Genomic DNA, 15115 nt, shown 5'->3' with positions numbered 1-15115 from the left:
TTTTTTTTTTTTTTTTCCAAATCAACCCTGAATTAAGAAAATACATTAGATAAGAGGAATTTAAAAGTTCTCCCTTAAGGATACAGAGATGAGGGGAGGAGCACCATCGGGCTGTGGAAAACCTTCACGCACGTCAGGCTCTGGGGCTTTAAACAGAGATGCCTCACCGCAAGGTTCCAAAGAACCACGAAGAATGACGTAAACCGCTGAACCTCAAACAAAGCACGCAACGGTGGGTTAGCACCCAAACTTCGAGGCTAGAGTATCTCAGGGTCAAAGAGTGGCTGGTCTGGGCTGCCCCAGCAGCAGTGGGCACTTGAGTGACATTCTGAGACATGACTAAATCTTCTCTCCAACATATCTTACCCCGAAAACATTGTCTTTTGACATGACAATGCTTGATGCAGAATACTGGAATTTGTATTAAAAAATTTTTTTAAAATATTTTTTTCAAATGAATGGATAGAGCAAAACTGGAGTCTCTAAGAGGGTACGTCTTCATTCCCACCTCCACCACCATGGTTTTAACTGCAGCCTATTTCATCTCTCTGCCTCATTAAGACTTTATGAAGAGCCAAGAGGTGTGGGAATCATGTCATCTGTAGGATGTTGTAACCACAAGAAGCCTTCTGGAGGAGCTGGGCACCCTGTAGAATTGGCATCTCCTGTTCATAGTCCTTGCATGTCACCCTTGGGCTGTCAGGACACACAGGCGAATTTAGCCGTTCCTGTATCCTATCAGCCCATAGATAAAGGAATGGCTTCCCAGAGAATTCTGTTTAACCCGAAGTGTCTTATGTGTCCTCTTTGATGGACTCCATACCAGAGATGAAAAACAAAAAAACCAGAGAACAGTATTAAATCAAAAGTTATGACGACTTTATTTTAAATCTTAATACACCAAAAATATTTTTTTTTTAATGTCGTGAAATAAGCACTTGAAAATAAGAAGTCCAACACTGCTGTGATTTCCTGTGAGGCTTGATAGGGAGCTTCCCTCTGGATGTGGGCTTAGGGCCTAGGAAGCAGAATGCCAGTCAATTTTCAGGGTAGCAGTGAGCAAAAGTCCAGCCCGATCATGCTCAGACTCACTTACTGAAACACATCCACACCAGTAGGAGGCACAATCAGGGCGTGCCTTGATCTTTGTCACCCAGGAGAAAAAAACAAACCAACAAAAATCCCTCAAGTGCCACCAAACATTGGGGAAATAACAGTGTAATGCCAGTAAGTCAGGCCCTTTCCGATGTATAACTAGGTTATGCATTCTGATTATAACTAGTGGCTGTATCTTGATCTGAGGGACCAAACAGCTACCCAGGAGAACTTGATGATAATGCAGTTGTTTTATGGGTGGGTGTGGACACCTGGTAAGTGACATAGAAATATCTGAATTTGGCTTTGTCTGAGCTGCAATTCAGTTTTTTTAGTTTCCCAGTCTCCCCCAAACCACCCAGATGGCTCCCTCTGCACCCACCAGAATAACTTTAGAAAATGTTTGCAGGGGGGAAGAAAAGGAAAAAGGAAGCATGGGTTTCTACCACTCTGAGAATACTGACTTTTCAAAGTATCTGTGTTTGAGAATTCTGGAGATTATACAACAGGCCTTTGGGTATTCTGTAGTGCCGAGTAGGTCGACTTTTAACTGGCTTTTTCATCAATGGATTCTGCCACATGTGTTTCTAAGTACAATCTGTTAAAACGGGCACTGAGAATTCTGTGCAGGCACCGGCACCTGTTTCGTGCCACTATCAGGTACTGAGGACGTTGGCTCAATTGCCAGCGAGGATGCAGAGCTTCATAGTGAGTGTTCGAACAAAACAGAGCATCCTTGCTTTTATTAGGAGTCACTTTAATATGCAGAAGCGAGAGATTTCTCACCCAAATCACTTTCTGATGGCAGGGATTTCAGCCACCAGGAAATGGGCTTCGTACATAACAGGGAAAGAATGTTGAGCTGTAGAAGACAATGATTCACATGACCATAGGCTCTTCTGTCCCAAACTGATAGCAACATATTTACTATCAAAACAAAGACTGGAAAGAGAGGCATTTGCTCTAAGCTGTCATCATGATATTCTCGCACAACTGTTGCTCTCCAGAATCGAAATGTTCGCAGGGAAATGTGTCTAGACACGGATCCTACACAACTCCAAGTTTGGAACTCCAGGGGCAGAGAAGTCTACTTGATCTTTACCATTTTTCATCTACCTTTGTGCAACTCAGTAGTCACCGGCCTGGAAAAGGCTCTCAGAACATGCTGGGGCTGACTTGGTGCCGGCATCTGGCAGTCTCTGAGTAAAAGCTCCTTCTATCAGAGCAAGACAGCAACCGGACACTCCCAGGAAATTGAGTAGTTTGGGAATATAGCCAGACTTCTAGAACATTCTACCCCAGTGTAATGGTGCTTCATAACTCTAATGTAATAGGAGGATCTATCTTATCGTGAAGATATAATTGACCTAAAACAAACAACAAAATAATCTGTGGGTCTCCTCTTTGGAAGTGATCTGCTAGGCTCCTGTTGATAGTCTATTCACATGAAGCTTCTGCCTGAGCTATGTTAGGCAGTGGACAATACGAACCTTTCTCCTGAAGCAATGAATACATGTATTTTTCCTCCAGTCTGGAATTTCTATAGTGCAGGATTAGAAATATGGGGGCAGGGAGACTGCCTGAAATAACTTGAGCTGTGATTTTTATTCAATACTTTGGCCTGGCATTGTACATAAATACAATAAATAAATAATAATAATAGCTGTTCTTTTCTCACAAGTGACACTAGAAGGTCCAGATAAAAATCCCCTACTGTGTGCATGGAGTGTTTCTCACTAGAATTTCATTGCGAACTCACACATTTGAGTTGATGCTCAGACCTAGTGAACGAAACTGCAGTTACACGAAACCACGGATTTGTTTTCATTCAATCCAGGAGTAAAGTTTTCACCATCCTGGGATAGGAATGCAGTGAGAAATCTTCAATAGAAAGATACTCTATTGCAGCAGCATAGTGGGGCAGCTACAAAAACTTGCTTGCCCGGAATGTTCACTGATAGCGGGAATATCCATGTGGCAGTCAGTTCTCTGGCAGGTTTCAGATGTGTCATAGGCCGGTGATCCAGCCTCGTATCTTGACATAATTGGAGCAGCTAAGCTGGTATGTTAAAAAAGTGTGCTGAGCCTATATTAGAATTCTGTTTTTGTTTTTGTTTTAAAAATGTGGCTTTTTCTTCCCATGATGAACACTGGAAATGCCTATAGATATAGTTAGCTGGTTTAGAAACTATTTATTAGATATCCATCCTGCAAATGAAAAAAGTCTAAGTTATTTTACAAGTGAACACAGCATGAAGCGAACACTAAGATTAAAGTGCTTTGGAAGCATAGCTTAGTCTTTTTAAAGTTTATGCTTATTTCCATATTGAAACCTGTATTCTATGATAAATATCTGAATAACTGATTCAACTAAGATGAGCCTCGGGCTGGCCTTTTGATTAGATTCAAGTCAACTGATAGGTGGCCTCTTCTCCATTTTCATTATTTTGCTCATTTTCTTCTGTAAGGCAAGGGAGAGGCTTATTATTGTACACTACTGTGCATTTACAAAGCTCAAAGAAACAATTACGTCCTGACTTGACGCAGTGTCTCTCTACTTTCAGCTCCAGTCAGTTTCTGCCCTAATAACAATACATCCCTCCAATCTTGTCTCACTCATCAGCCACTACACAATGCTAACACGGATGCCACCCTGGCCGCAGCCCCTGCTCGGCTCCCTTCCCTGCTCTTTCAGTCATGAATGGATCTGCATGGACTCTTTGTTCACTGGTTAACCCATTCTCACAGAATGGAATCAAGTCTTATTCTTTCCTAACTCCACAAATAAAGAAGCCACTGAAAACACTCATGCCATCTCTCACAGAAAGGCCGGAGCAGCTCTTTCAGGAATGACAGCACAATTAAAGCTAAAATAATATAAAAATAATTTGAAAAAAAAAATCCCTTTTACTGTACACTCTCAAGTAAAGGAAGGTAAGTGATAGCTTCTGCTAGCCAAAACTTGTGTTACTATTCATTTGGGCTTTATAGGTCCGTGCACCTCACACTTCTGTGTGTGTGTGGCTAGGTGTGTATAATCTACGCAGCATACATAGTAGCCTCTATTTGTTTCTTCTAGTCTGCCTAATCATTAATCTACTTAACCAATTATTATACTATTATATCACATTGAACAACTTTACATAATTGCATCTTTGAAATATTAGGAACATCGACACATTTATTTGGCTTGTAGAGGACTGAAATATTACAAATAACATTGTCTACCTTGTCTCTTTTCTTTCTCTTTCTTTTGTTCTTTTTTTTTTTTTTTTTTTTTTAAGAATATGGCTCTTAATACATTGACTTTCTGAGTTCCCGAGTGAAAGTCGCTTTAGAAATTTATGAAGCTTACTTGAATCAGAGAGGTTCTGTTCTGATTTGGTCAAATGTATGACGGGTGGTCTTGACAGCACTTAAAACTTAGGGTTTAGTCTGCGCAGGCCCTTGGTGGTCAACTATTTTCAACCTATTATGAAGTGTGTTTGTTGTAGTTTCTCACTTGGCCAGCAGAGGGCAATTCACACGCCTCTGCATTGCTGAGGGAGCAGCTGCAGAAGCCTAGGAAACACAGTGTTTACCCCCAAATCAGGCAGAGCCCTGCAGAGCTGTTGTTTTTTTTGTTTTGAAAGTCACAAAAAATATAGAAAACACGGACTGTGTCACAGGGCCTCATTTAGAAAGCCAGAAAGCATGTGTGAAGTCGAACAGGAAGGAGACGCGAACACACTGTCTACTGGAGGAATCCTGGGCTCTGGGCTCTTCTCCTGGCCCTTCCTCCAGTGGTGACTGGCTGAGTCTTGTAACAGACAACACAAGAGTCCATTTTCAAGTCACCCGGTTGAGCTTCTATCATTTCAGTTCTGCATTTACTCTTCTGTCCTAAAGTCAGGGGCAACTGAACAAAGGACGCTTCGTATCTCACAGAAGAACAGAAATAACAGTTGTCAGCGTGAGGGCTCAGCTAGAGGGTCTGCTGTGGGGGTCACCTTCTTGGGGCTTGGGCTGCATGGTTTCCACTCTCCCAGAGAAAGCATCACGGGGAAGTGTTGTCCTGTTTGGTTGTAGCAAACTTACTAGCCTGAGGCTGTGCAGTGAAGGGGAAAATATCTATCCTTTTAATTTCAGTTGCACTAAAAATAATTAAGACATCTTTCGTCAAGGGGTTACACGCTAACCTTTCTTTAAAAGGCCTTGATTTTTGCCTGCCCATCGATGTTCTAGATATAAACCCTGTGTCTCTTCCATATTTATCTTTTCTACCAGCTCTGGTTTCATGTTGAAAAGACGGAAAGGATTGTGTCTGTGTGTGCTCACATAGTTTGAAAAGGGGGTAACACCCTTATCCTCAGGATAAAGAAGAACTCTGAATGGATTTTCCCCCCCTCAGCCTCTAGTGTTTTGCTTGTTTTCCACTCTCTGCCTGTGGCTCCCTTTGGATCGAGCGTGTTCTAGAGTTGACAGGTAAGAGGGAAGGGGTCCCTCAGCAGCAGTGCTTTGAGATGGAGATGCGCTCAGTGAGTCCTCACCCGAAAAGGATCATAAACTTACTGGGTTAAGTCAACCTAATCACCACCCCCAAGCTGCCTTGGGGTTTGTGTCTGCTCTTACGTGTGTTTTGTTTTAGCTGCACCATGTGTGATTCCTTGTGCCATTTTCTTTTGTCTATTTTTTTTTTTTCGTGATGACCCTGAGCTATGTCTTCCTCCTCAAGTCTGACACTAGTCAGCCTTCGCAGCTTTCTTCACTTTGCCGATGTAGGCTTCAAAGAAGAAATGGCAGAAGAGCACAAGGTAGCTGAGGTACATGAGCGAGGACCAGAAGATGTTCTGAAAGTGGGAGTAACACTGGTCATTGTCATGCTGCATCCAGTTGAAGACCAGGTAGTTAATGACACAGCCCATCAGCATCTGAGTGATCTGGGATAAGGTGATGAACATGGCAAACTTCCGGGAGACTCGGAACCCCGCAGCCCGCAGGGCGTAGTAAGAGTACATGACGGCATGCACGCCGTAGTTCATAGTCATGAACCAGCCGCCCCCAGCCACCATGTCTTTGTAGGAGTACCAAGAGTACAGGAGCACAGTGATATGGTGGTACCAGTGCAGGAAGATCAGCTTCTGCTTCCTCAGAATGATGAATATCGTATCTCCTGGAAGACATAGAGCAGAGCGAGCGTACGTGAGTGAGGGAGGGATGGCAGCCAGCTCTGTAAGGGCTGGCGTAGACATCTTGGCTACTTTTCAAGAAGGCCAGCAGAAAATTGTTCCAGCTTTTGATCAGAAGTGGACATTACCAACCGGACCCATATACAAGAGGGAAAATGAGCAGAAGGGGACGGGTGACTGGTCTCAGAGCAACTACGACTAGGAGGCAACCTGAGAGGGGCTAACAAAACGCTCTGAGATTTCATTTCAGGCAAATGGAACCGGCACACCCCCCAAGTCTAACGCCTCAGATTTTGTGGATGGCCTAGAGTTCTTGGTATAGACAGGGCCAAGTAATGTGGCGCCTTGGAAAGCCTCAAGGATCTGCTGGCTGTGGTTGCAAGCAGTGTCCCGATGCATTTACCAGGAGCTATTACTTTATTTCCCTACTGAATTATTAAACAGAATCACTGCATATTTGTTTAAAACAGAAAGCGAAAGTTGCCAGTGGTTACATTCCTAAGCCTATGACAAAGTTTCTATGAAAATGCTCTCATGTCAGAAGAAAAGACAGAAGGCGATGGTCACTCTCGTACATATACTTAAGGGTCTAACTCTATTTCCATCTTAAACTATACTGCTCCGTGCCTCCTTTTCCTCTCCGGATTGTAATGTGCACACGGCACTTCTAGCCTGCCTTTGTTAGTAGCAGAAAGAAAGTGGAAGTCTAAGGGATTTCGCGTTCAAAACAAATCTAGTTAGTCCTAATCAAGATGGATTTTTAAGGAGTGTCACAACATTCACAAAATGCAGCAATCTGATACAGTGCCCGATTGAGGTAATCAGCTCATCAACCTGCCTAACTCTTTAGGCTTCCCTCTGTCATGTCCCTCTTACAGTGATGAATGGAAACAGGACCTGCTGACGTAGCCTGCGCTTCTCCTGTCCATCGGGGGTGGCGGGTGCATGCTGGGGTGTCTCAGAAGGCCTAGTTACTTTGGGAGGAATGTTCCCCATTTCTTAACGGGGAATAATCTGTCATGAAACCTTGAAAACAAAATCCACGAGAAGCCGGCCACGGTGGCTCATGCTTTTAATTCCAGCACTCAGGGAGACAGAGGCAGGTGGATCTCTGTGAGTTCAAGGCCAGCCTGGTCTACAAAGCAAGTCCAGGATGGCCAAGGCTACACAGAGAAACCTTGTCTCAAAAGCAAACAAGCATAGGCATACTTGTGATGCAAATGTACTTCTGATGAATCGCTCCAGCACACATGCTCTCCATTTCCCTGAGTCATGCCAAATCATGGAGTTTGTAAATATGGCAGAAGCTGTAGAGGAACCAAGAAATGCATGCTCCCCCAAACTATGATGAGGTTGATGCTGGCCAGCCAATTTTTCTTGAGCAAACATCCATTGGTATTATGGAATCAGTGTTGGCCAAGTATAAGCAAAGGGCTTTGATCTCTTGAATGTGTCTGCTTTGTCATTTTTGTTACCCTCTGACTCATGGTCACCTGTCTGTGGTGACGCCTACAACCCCTGGCCCACCTCTTTTCAGCCAAGAGACAGCTGGCAGACAAGACACGGTGTTTCTTTTACCCGAGATCTTGTGTGCCTGTGGAGAAGTCAATAGCAACTCTCCTCCCCGGGCAATTCCGACCACCAAGAGCCAACTCTGTGTGTGGCTTGTCACAGAGGGCAGAACTCCTTTTCTCAGAGTTAGCTGGCATGCTGCTGAGTCAGGGCTTCAAAACAATGACAGAGCTCCACTGAGCAAGGGCCTAGACTCAGAGCAGATGTTTCCAAGTTTTAACAAAAGCAAATCTCAGCAGGTTTTAATAGAATTCAAACCGTAGGCACTGGCAATTTGGCACAAAGGGTAGAGGGGCGGTTCTCTTGCCCTCACTTGTTCTCATGGAGTGGAGTCCTTTAGAGCCACTAAAATGAGTTCACCGTTTCTGCTGAAACACAGAGCCCTTATTGCCATCATGAGGAGTTTAGTGATGGGGGGGGGGGGTGTCAGTGCTGAGTGAGTTCAGTTTCAGCTGGGGGAGATATAAGAGTTCCAGAAATGGGTGGTGTGAGTGTTATGCCACAATGCGAATATTTTGCCTACTTAACCCTCAGAGGAAAAGAAGAGAGTAGTGAAAACGAGAGGTGCATGCTTTTGGGGGAGGGGATTAGAAGTTGTATTATATGGTGTGTGTGTGTGTGTCTTTCTTTCTCTTTGGTATTTATAAATGGTTACATAAATCTTAGAATACAGAAAGGGAGGTAGAACCTAAAGTTAAGAAAACTTAATTAAAAATAATCCCAATGAATAAATCTCTTTTAGTAATGGTAAGGCTTACTAATTGCAAAAGATTAGGAGTTATTTAACCTTCAAAGCACACAGGTAAACACACTGTGTAAGCAAGTGCCAAAAGGGGACACCTTTTTGGACTTTTAGAGCTGTGACTATCAGCGGCTGACCCGAGACAAGGCCACTGTTACACAAGCTGTAGACTGCGTGGAGGCCATGATGCCATGTTTTTACATTGAGAAAGTGCAGTCAGACAGACCTTAAACTACTTCCCACGAAGGCTCTGGAACTGTATGATCAATATATCTTCACACTGGCGTCCTTGGAGGACTGTCAGCACGTTGCAGTTTCTACCTTAGTCAACGAGAACAACTCCAGTAAGGGTGAGAACCTACGTCTGTGTCCTCGGAACTCATAAAAAAGCAGGCTGTGTGCAGTGTGTAAGGAAGAGGTAGAGGAAAGCTTCGGAACCAACTAATATGGTGCAGACACTGGAAAAAACAAAGGGACCTTATTCCCACCCCCTCTTCTCTCTCTCTCTTTGTAAAACAGCTGTGGCTGTCCTGGACTTGCTCTGTAGACCAGGCTGGCCTCGATCAGAGATTCCCCTGCCTCTGCCTCCTGGGTGCTGGGATTAAAGGCGTGAGCCGCCGCCGCCACCTGGCTTACTTCTTTCTTTCTCCAAATCATGGCATGTGTATACCTGTATTCATACACAACAATGTGCACACACCCACAGCCACGCACAATTTCCTGTGGCCTGATCTGTAGTTTTCATATTGTAAAATTCTGTGTAAGGCAGCTTTGAATTTGGATGGGAGGCGCTTATATACATTCATTGACTGACTGAATCAGTATCAACCCATTTATTTGTTCATGGTGCTGCACGTATATGTGCCTACCATATGCGCGCGCGCACACACACACACACACACACACACACACACACACACACACACAGTCCTGTGGAGACCTGTGTTCACATCCTGATCCTCATAGGGTTTAAATGTTTTGGTTTTGTTTTAGTTTTTCGAGACAGGGTTTCTCTGTGTAGCATTGGCTGTCCTGGACTCGCTTTGTAGACCAGGCTGGCCTTGAACTCACAGAGCTCTGCCCGCTTATAGGAAAGGTTTTTTAGACAGAGCTTCTTGTCACTCTTCCTTAATCTCTGACTTAGGAGGACAGCCAGCTGGCCATCATTCCAACCGTCAGCTGACTTATACAGCACATCGCAGCAGGTGGCTCAGCTGCTCCCCAACGCGTTGGAAAGAACCTACTCTGCATGGATCTGCGACCGCAAACCGTGAAGTTTACAAAAGGCCGGTGTCAGAACAGACTGACAAGTCTTGTGAGAAAGAGAGGACATTTGTTCCCTTTGATTCCACCTTTTAGATATCTGACCTAAAGCCACATAATTATTAATGCTGGGTTAAAAAAATGTTAGGAATCTCACGGAGAAGGGTGACCTCTCTTCCTGAAGACTATAGACCAGTTTGTGAGCTCGTGGTCATCACTCGGAGCCCACTCTTACAAATGGATTCCTTACTCTGGCAATAAGAACACGTTTCCAGAGAACTGTGCCCAGGCCAACTCCTGGCCATTGGTCAATGCTTCTGCAAACGATGCCACCCTTCCTTTCAAGACCATCAAAGGGCAAAGAGAATCTGCAAGCAGAGCAAGAATTCCACTAGTTTCTAGCAGGTGCCCACATCCACTTTCCTAAGGGCTAGACTCAGGGTGAATGAAATCAAACAGCAGAACTCAACAGTGAGCGTTTGTTAATGAGAACATGAACCCCAAAATCGAAGCTTACTGTCCCAATCTGAATCCTAACTCCAGAGAGGAATGTCCGCTTATCTCCACGACTTGAAAATCGCTGAGCTGCTCATTCCTGTCACCTATCTTAATATTAGCTCAGCTGTTAATGGGCCTTAGAGAACAGGCTGTGTGTTATTTCATACATCCCCAAGAGTGGCTTATTTTTAGCACTGCTAAGAAACTGGCACTTGAAAACTTTTTTTTTCTTCCCGTCAATATACACAGTGCACAGTTTCTTAAGGAGGGAGCGGACGGCTGGGAGGGAACCAGTCAAGTTCTTCAAGTTCAGTGCAGTCTAGGTTTTCAGCAACCAGCAAAGACAGTCACACACATACACTGTGTGACTCTCTTTCCATTGTATGTGAAGCTGCAACAACAGGTGGGGAGGCGTGGGGTGGGGGGAGGGGAGGAGAAAAGCCACTCACCTAGCTCAGGTGCTTTGCTGAGCACGAACGCATAAGCCCAGAATTTGCTGACAGGTCCATTGTAAAAACTCTGGTCACAGACTGACTGCTTCAGGCCTTTGGTCATCAAAATGTACACCATGTAAGCACCAGTTCGAAGAGCACCGAATATACTTCCGTAAGAAAAAAAAGAAACAACAGTTAGGGAAGCAATGTCACTTACGACAGTAACCTTCGCTACGGTCTGAATGTTCCCCCCCCCCATTCCTTTGAACACCTGGTCCTCAGCCGGTGGCCTGTTCTGGAAGGCTCTGGAATCTTAACGAGGTAAAGCCTCTTCCTCGATGACGTGCGTCACTGGAGGTGGGCCCTGAAGTTGTATAGCCACACTTTCTATCTTCTCCCTGCCACCTAACTGTGATTGAGCATTACCAGTTACCCATTGCTCCTCCTGACATACTTCTGTCCCGCAGTGATGAGCGGTATAGCTAACACAACTGTACCTAGAAATTGGGCTAGCCACTGGTCACAGTGGCAGGGAAGATTGCTAGTACACAGATGCCTCCGTGTGTTTTCCAATGCCCTGTAAAGGAGCTAACACAGCACTCTGTACTTTGTGTTGAAGACCATTTGCTCCTCATCAGTGTTCCAGAAAGAGGTCATGGGAAAGAAGACTCAGTCCTCGCCAGCATCTCATGTGGAACTGTTTCCGCTTGGGAACCTTTTCACGGACAGGAGACAGAATAGCTGTCGGTCCTTGGCATTACCTCAGTTCTGTCTACATCCAGTCACTTGCCAAGTCCCATTGGCTCCCATACTTGAAAGTCTGTTAGTGTTTTTAGGCTAACTCTCCTTCCACATCTGAATCAGGATCCTCCTGCAGCAGGATCCAAGCCGCTGGCCCTGGCTACCTTCTGCTCTGTGATCATCTTTCTCATCAGATCAGAAGGAGTGCCTTCCCTACCTCTACCACTCACCCTAGGAGAGCTGAATATTCACTCAATGGTGTACGCAAATTACCAACACTATTCTTTGATATGTCTGTCTCCACATAGTCACAGATGCTCCATAAACAGGAAATATTATTGACTCTATAAACACATAACAAAAAAAAAAAAACAAAAAAAAAACAAAAAAAACCCTTTTCAACTTGGACCCGATGAGGAAACAGGAGCATTTTCGAATACCTTGACGTAATCATGTAACTGGAAACATGAAAGGACTTGGCACTTGGAGCAAGGAGATGCCACTGTGAGAGAGCCTCTTACATGTGTGTCCCAGTATGGAATCTACAGTCTCTATGCAAAGAGAGCTAGCTGGCTGGCTCCACGGAGAGATGGATGTGTCAGCCTTCCCTCTGCTGCCCACAGAGAACCCCACAAGTCAGAGGGAGCTACGGCAATGATCCACTGTGGGATGAAGTGGCATCCTCACTGAACTGGGTAATGGGACTTTCCAAAAGAAGATAGAGAGCACTTTTTCTGTGTTGGAGTTGTCCTAGAACAAGTCATTCCTCTAGGAAAATCGGACCGAGAACCCTGTCCACCAAATAGAACTAGAAGTTAACTCTGCCGAGACTGTCAGCAGCCTCTCTGTGAACAGTGTCCCTCGTTTTAATACTACTGCCACTTTTTGGTTGATGATCCTAGAACCCCTCTGTGTTGTTCAGCAGGAACCACATGACCCTGAAGGCTGTCCTTACTGTTCATCTTCACTTCCTGCTGTTCTGCTCAGTGTGCCAGACTGCTGAGCACTTCATGTTCTCTGCCTCAGGACTTCCTGAGGACTCTTTGCTCTGGGAGCTTAGCTGTGTTCACCCCAAGGCTGGCTCTTTGTCCCTTTCAAATTTAAAAGAGGTATCATCTCCTGATGGGGACCGACACCCATCTAAACAGTTAAATATACAGCCCTAATGTACAGGCAGCAGTCTGTGTTTCATTGGTCAAGTTGGATAATGGAAACCTTCATTCTTAACTTGATTCCCTTTCCTCCCTCTTCCCCTTACTTCCCTAGAAAAATGGTTTAATATAAAAGGCTCCAACATCTCCAAATTAAGGCTTAACATTTTAGACACTCCGCTGCGTTGGAAAAGACAGCTGTCTCAGGGTGTCCCAATATCTTATTCTTCTGAGAAAATCAAACACCTTATCCATAGTTTAGACACAATCTTGAGTATCTAAACCAGCCTTGGCGCCCCCATTTTTCTCAGTGGGGATTTGTTAGGGTACACGTAGCCAATTTTAGCCAATGTGATGGGTTGGGAACGGTTCCTTAGCTCTTGAATAGTCACTACTTGAAAATACAGCTGGCATTTTGCAGCTATGGGGACAATGTCAACCCAGGATAGCAAAAACAGTCTCTCTGGATGTGGCTGAGGTCATGTCCTAATTATCCTGGCCCGAGACTTCCTGTATTCTAGAAATACATCTGCATTGCATAAGCTATTTGGAAACTTTCTGTTACTTGCAAACCCGAAAGCCCCAGGTGAGTACCACACATGGATATGATTCCCAATCGATTTGTTTCTTGAACAGCCTGTGCAGGAATCATCGGTCCTGCAGCGTGTACAGCACATGCTGCGTCAGCTGCTTCCGTACAGCCATGGAGTACAGGAACAATGAACGACACTTGCTAAGTCTAAAGCAAGGAAACACATGTTTCCTTCAAAGCAGGCTGGCTCGATCTAGGGCTTTTCTGTATATTTTATAAATCACAATCTTCCCCATCATACTCCGCCCATCATACATACCCCAAACCCATGTGGCCCAGAGACATTTTTCTACTGTGCTGTCAGACTGACTACAAATAGTCAGAGTAGATCCAAAACAATCTTCCCAATCTTGGAAGTCTCTGCAATTTATTGCCAGTTTTTAATTGTTAATAATTAAACGTATCACCTCGGTTGTTTAGCTTAACATTTTGTTGTTTTTTTCTTTTCCTTTTTGATGGTTCTGGGAGACTTCATGGATAGGGTGGACATGTGACCAACTCTAGCCACTGTTGTGTGAGAGGGGCTTTGGGCTGGGATTGGTTTCTTTGCTCTTAGTATGTATTGCATGGAAATGCAGCAGACATTTTGCTAGCATTTGAGTTGGGGTTAAACAGTTATTCATAAGACTGAGGGATAGAGCCTGGGGTGTGGGGGGGGGGTGGTAAAATAAAATCACCTCAGAACCTTTTACATCACCATGACCCACAATACTGCTGACAAGTGTATAGCACATACTATTGCCTCATATCTGGACATAAGCCTCATTCCCTGAGCTCTGAACAATAAGGCTGCCTCAGAACTGAGGACAGTGGCACTTTTGAGGGACCTTGTCAATACCAGCCATTGGGCCCATGTGCTCATGGGCAAAGGGGCGCATTGTTGGACTATGACAATGCTACCACTAGGGAGCAGCGTACGGTTGCCCGGCCAGCGGGGGTGCCTCTCATCTGTGGGAAGCCACCAGCTCTGCCTCTGCCACATCTCAGCCACGTGTACTTTGGATCAGGTGGCTCTCACAGAAGTGCTATGCTGTGACACATTACTAAAATATACTTTAAGGCGAGACCTCTTCCGTCTGTGAGCTGCGTCACTTCTAGAGGCAGTGTGACCCAGCAGCAAGAGTGCAGCTTTGGTTCTGTGACTGCCCTTCCCTGGGAGGCCTGGCAGGCCCTTTCCCTCTCTGGGACACATCACTGGTCCTTTTTATAGAGAAACACTCTACCCACAGCTGGAGTTCAAGTCTTCTGGGCCTACGGAGCAGCGACTGGCAGCCATCCTTTTTGAAGTCTTCAGAGCTTCTGGTGGCCTGCAGAGGTTGCTATTGAGAGCATGCTGCTGAGGAGCTCAACTTGATGAGGGGTGGGGGTGGGGCGGGGGAGGAGGAGAGGGGAGGCGGAGGCACTCTAGGGTTGGCCTAGACTCCCTGCAAACCCCATGTCTGCCAGCTTTCCACCATCTATGTAAGCTAACAAGTTCCTGATTGGACAGACATGAGCATTTTCCAGTGAGCATCTTGAAAGCGAGGCACAGAAAAGCAGCGAAAACCTGTGTGCGGTATATTTAGTCAGGTGAGCTGCAAGTCTGGGTGACAGTGGGTGCTGAGGGCAGGGGACCGCCGAAGTAATGCTTTTCCTGCTGTGAAGTCACACCCATCATCGTCTAAGCTATTTATCAGTTCTGAAGGCGTGCACCTTCTCTTGCAAAGCTTAGTTCTGTTTCTAACAGTGATGGGAGAGCAGAATGCCCTGGGTCGGTGAAGTGTCCTGCTTAGCTAGCTGGGCTGGTACCTCTTCTAGCCTCCTGATTCAGAGTTAAGTGCAAGGAAGTGTGTTTTGAACCTCCTGCCACCGGGAGTTGC

At 45.2% G+C, this 15115-nt stretch overlaps 1 protein-coding gene across 4 annotated transcripts in view; it reads right to left on the bottom strand.

Moving 5' to 3' along the window:
* Nucleotides 1-857: 857 nt before the first annotated feature.
* Elovl6 (ELOVL fatty acid elongase 6) overlaps nt 858-15115 on the bottom strand; it is a 101162-nt gene continuing 86904 nt past the window's right edge. For all 4 annotated transcript variants that reach the window (XM_055628082.1, XM_055628081.1, XM_055628079.1 and 1 more), the window contains 2 exons: nt 10788-10939; nt 858-6247 (listed from right to left, as the gene is read on the bottom strand). In XM_055628082.1, coding sequence (XP_055484057.1) covers nt 5817-6247; nt 10788-10939 — 583 coding nt within the window. In that variant the 3' untranslated portion in view covers nt 858-5816. The remainder of the gene's footprint in view (nt 6248-10787; nt 10940-15115) is intronic.

This window comes from Psammomys obesus, unplaced genomic scaffold (genome assembly GCF_907164565.1).
Source record: "Psammomys obesus unplaced genomic scaffold, mPsaObe1.curated_primary_1811, whole genome shotgun sequence".
NCBI lineage: Eukaryota > Metazoa > Chordata > Mammalia > Rodentia > Muridae > Psammomys > Psammomys obesus.
This window is presented reverse-complemented; position numbering and strand designations above follow the sequence as displayed.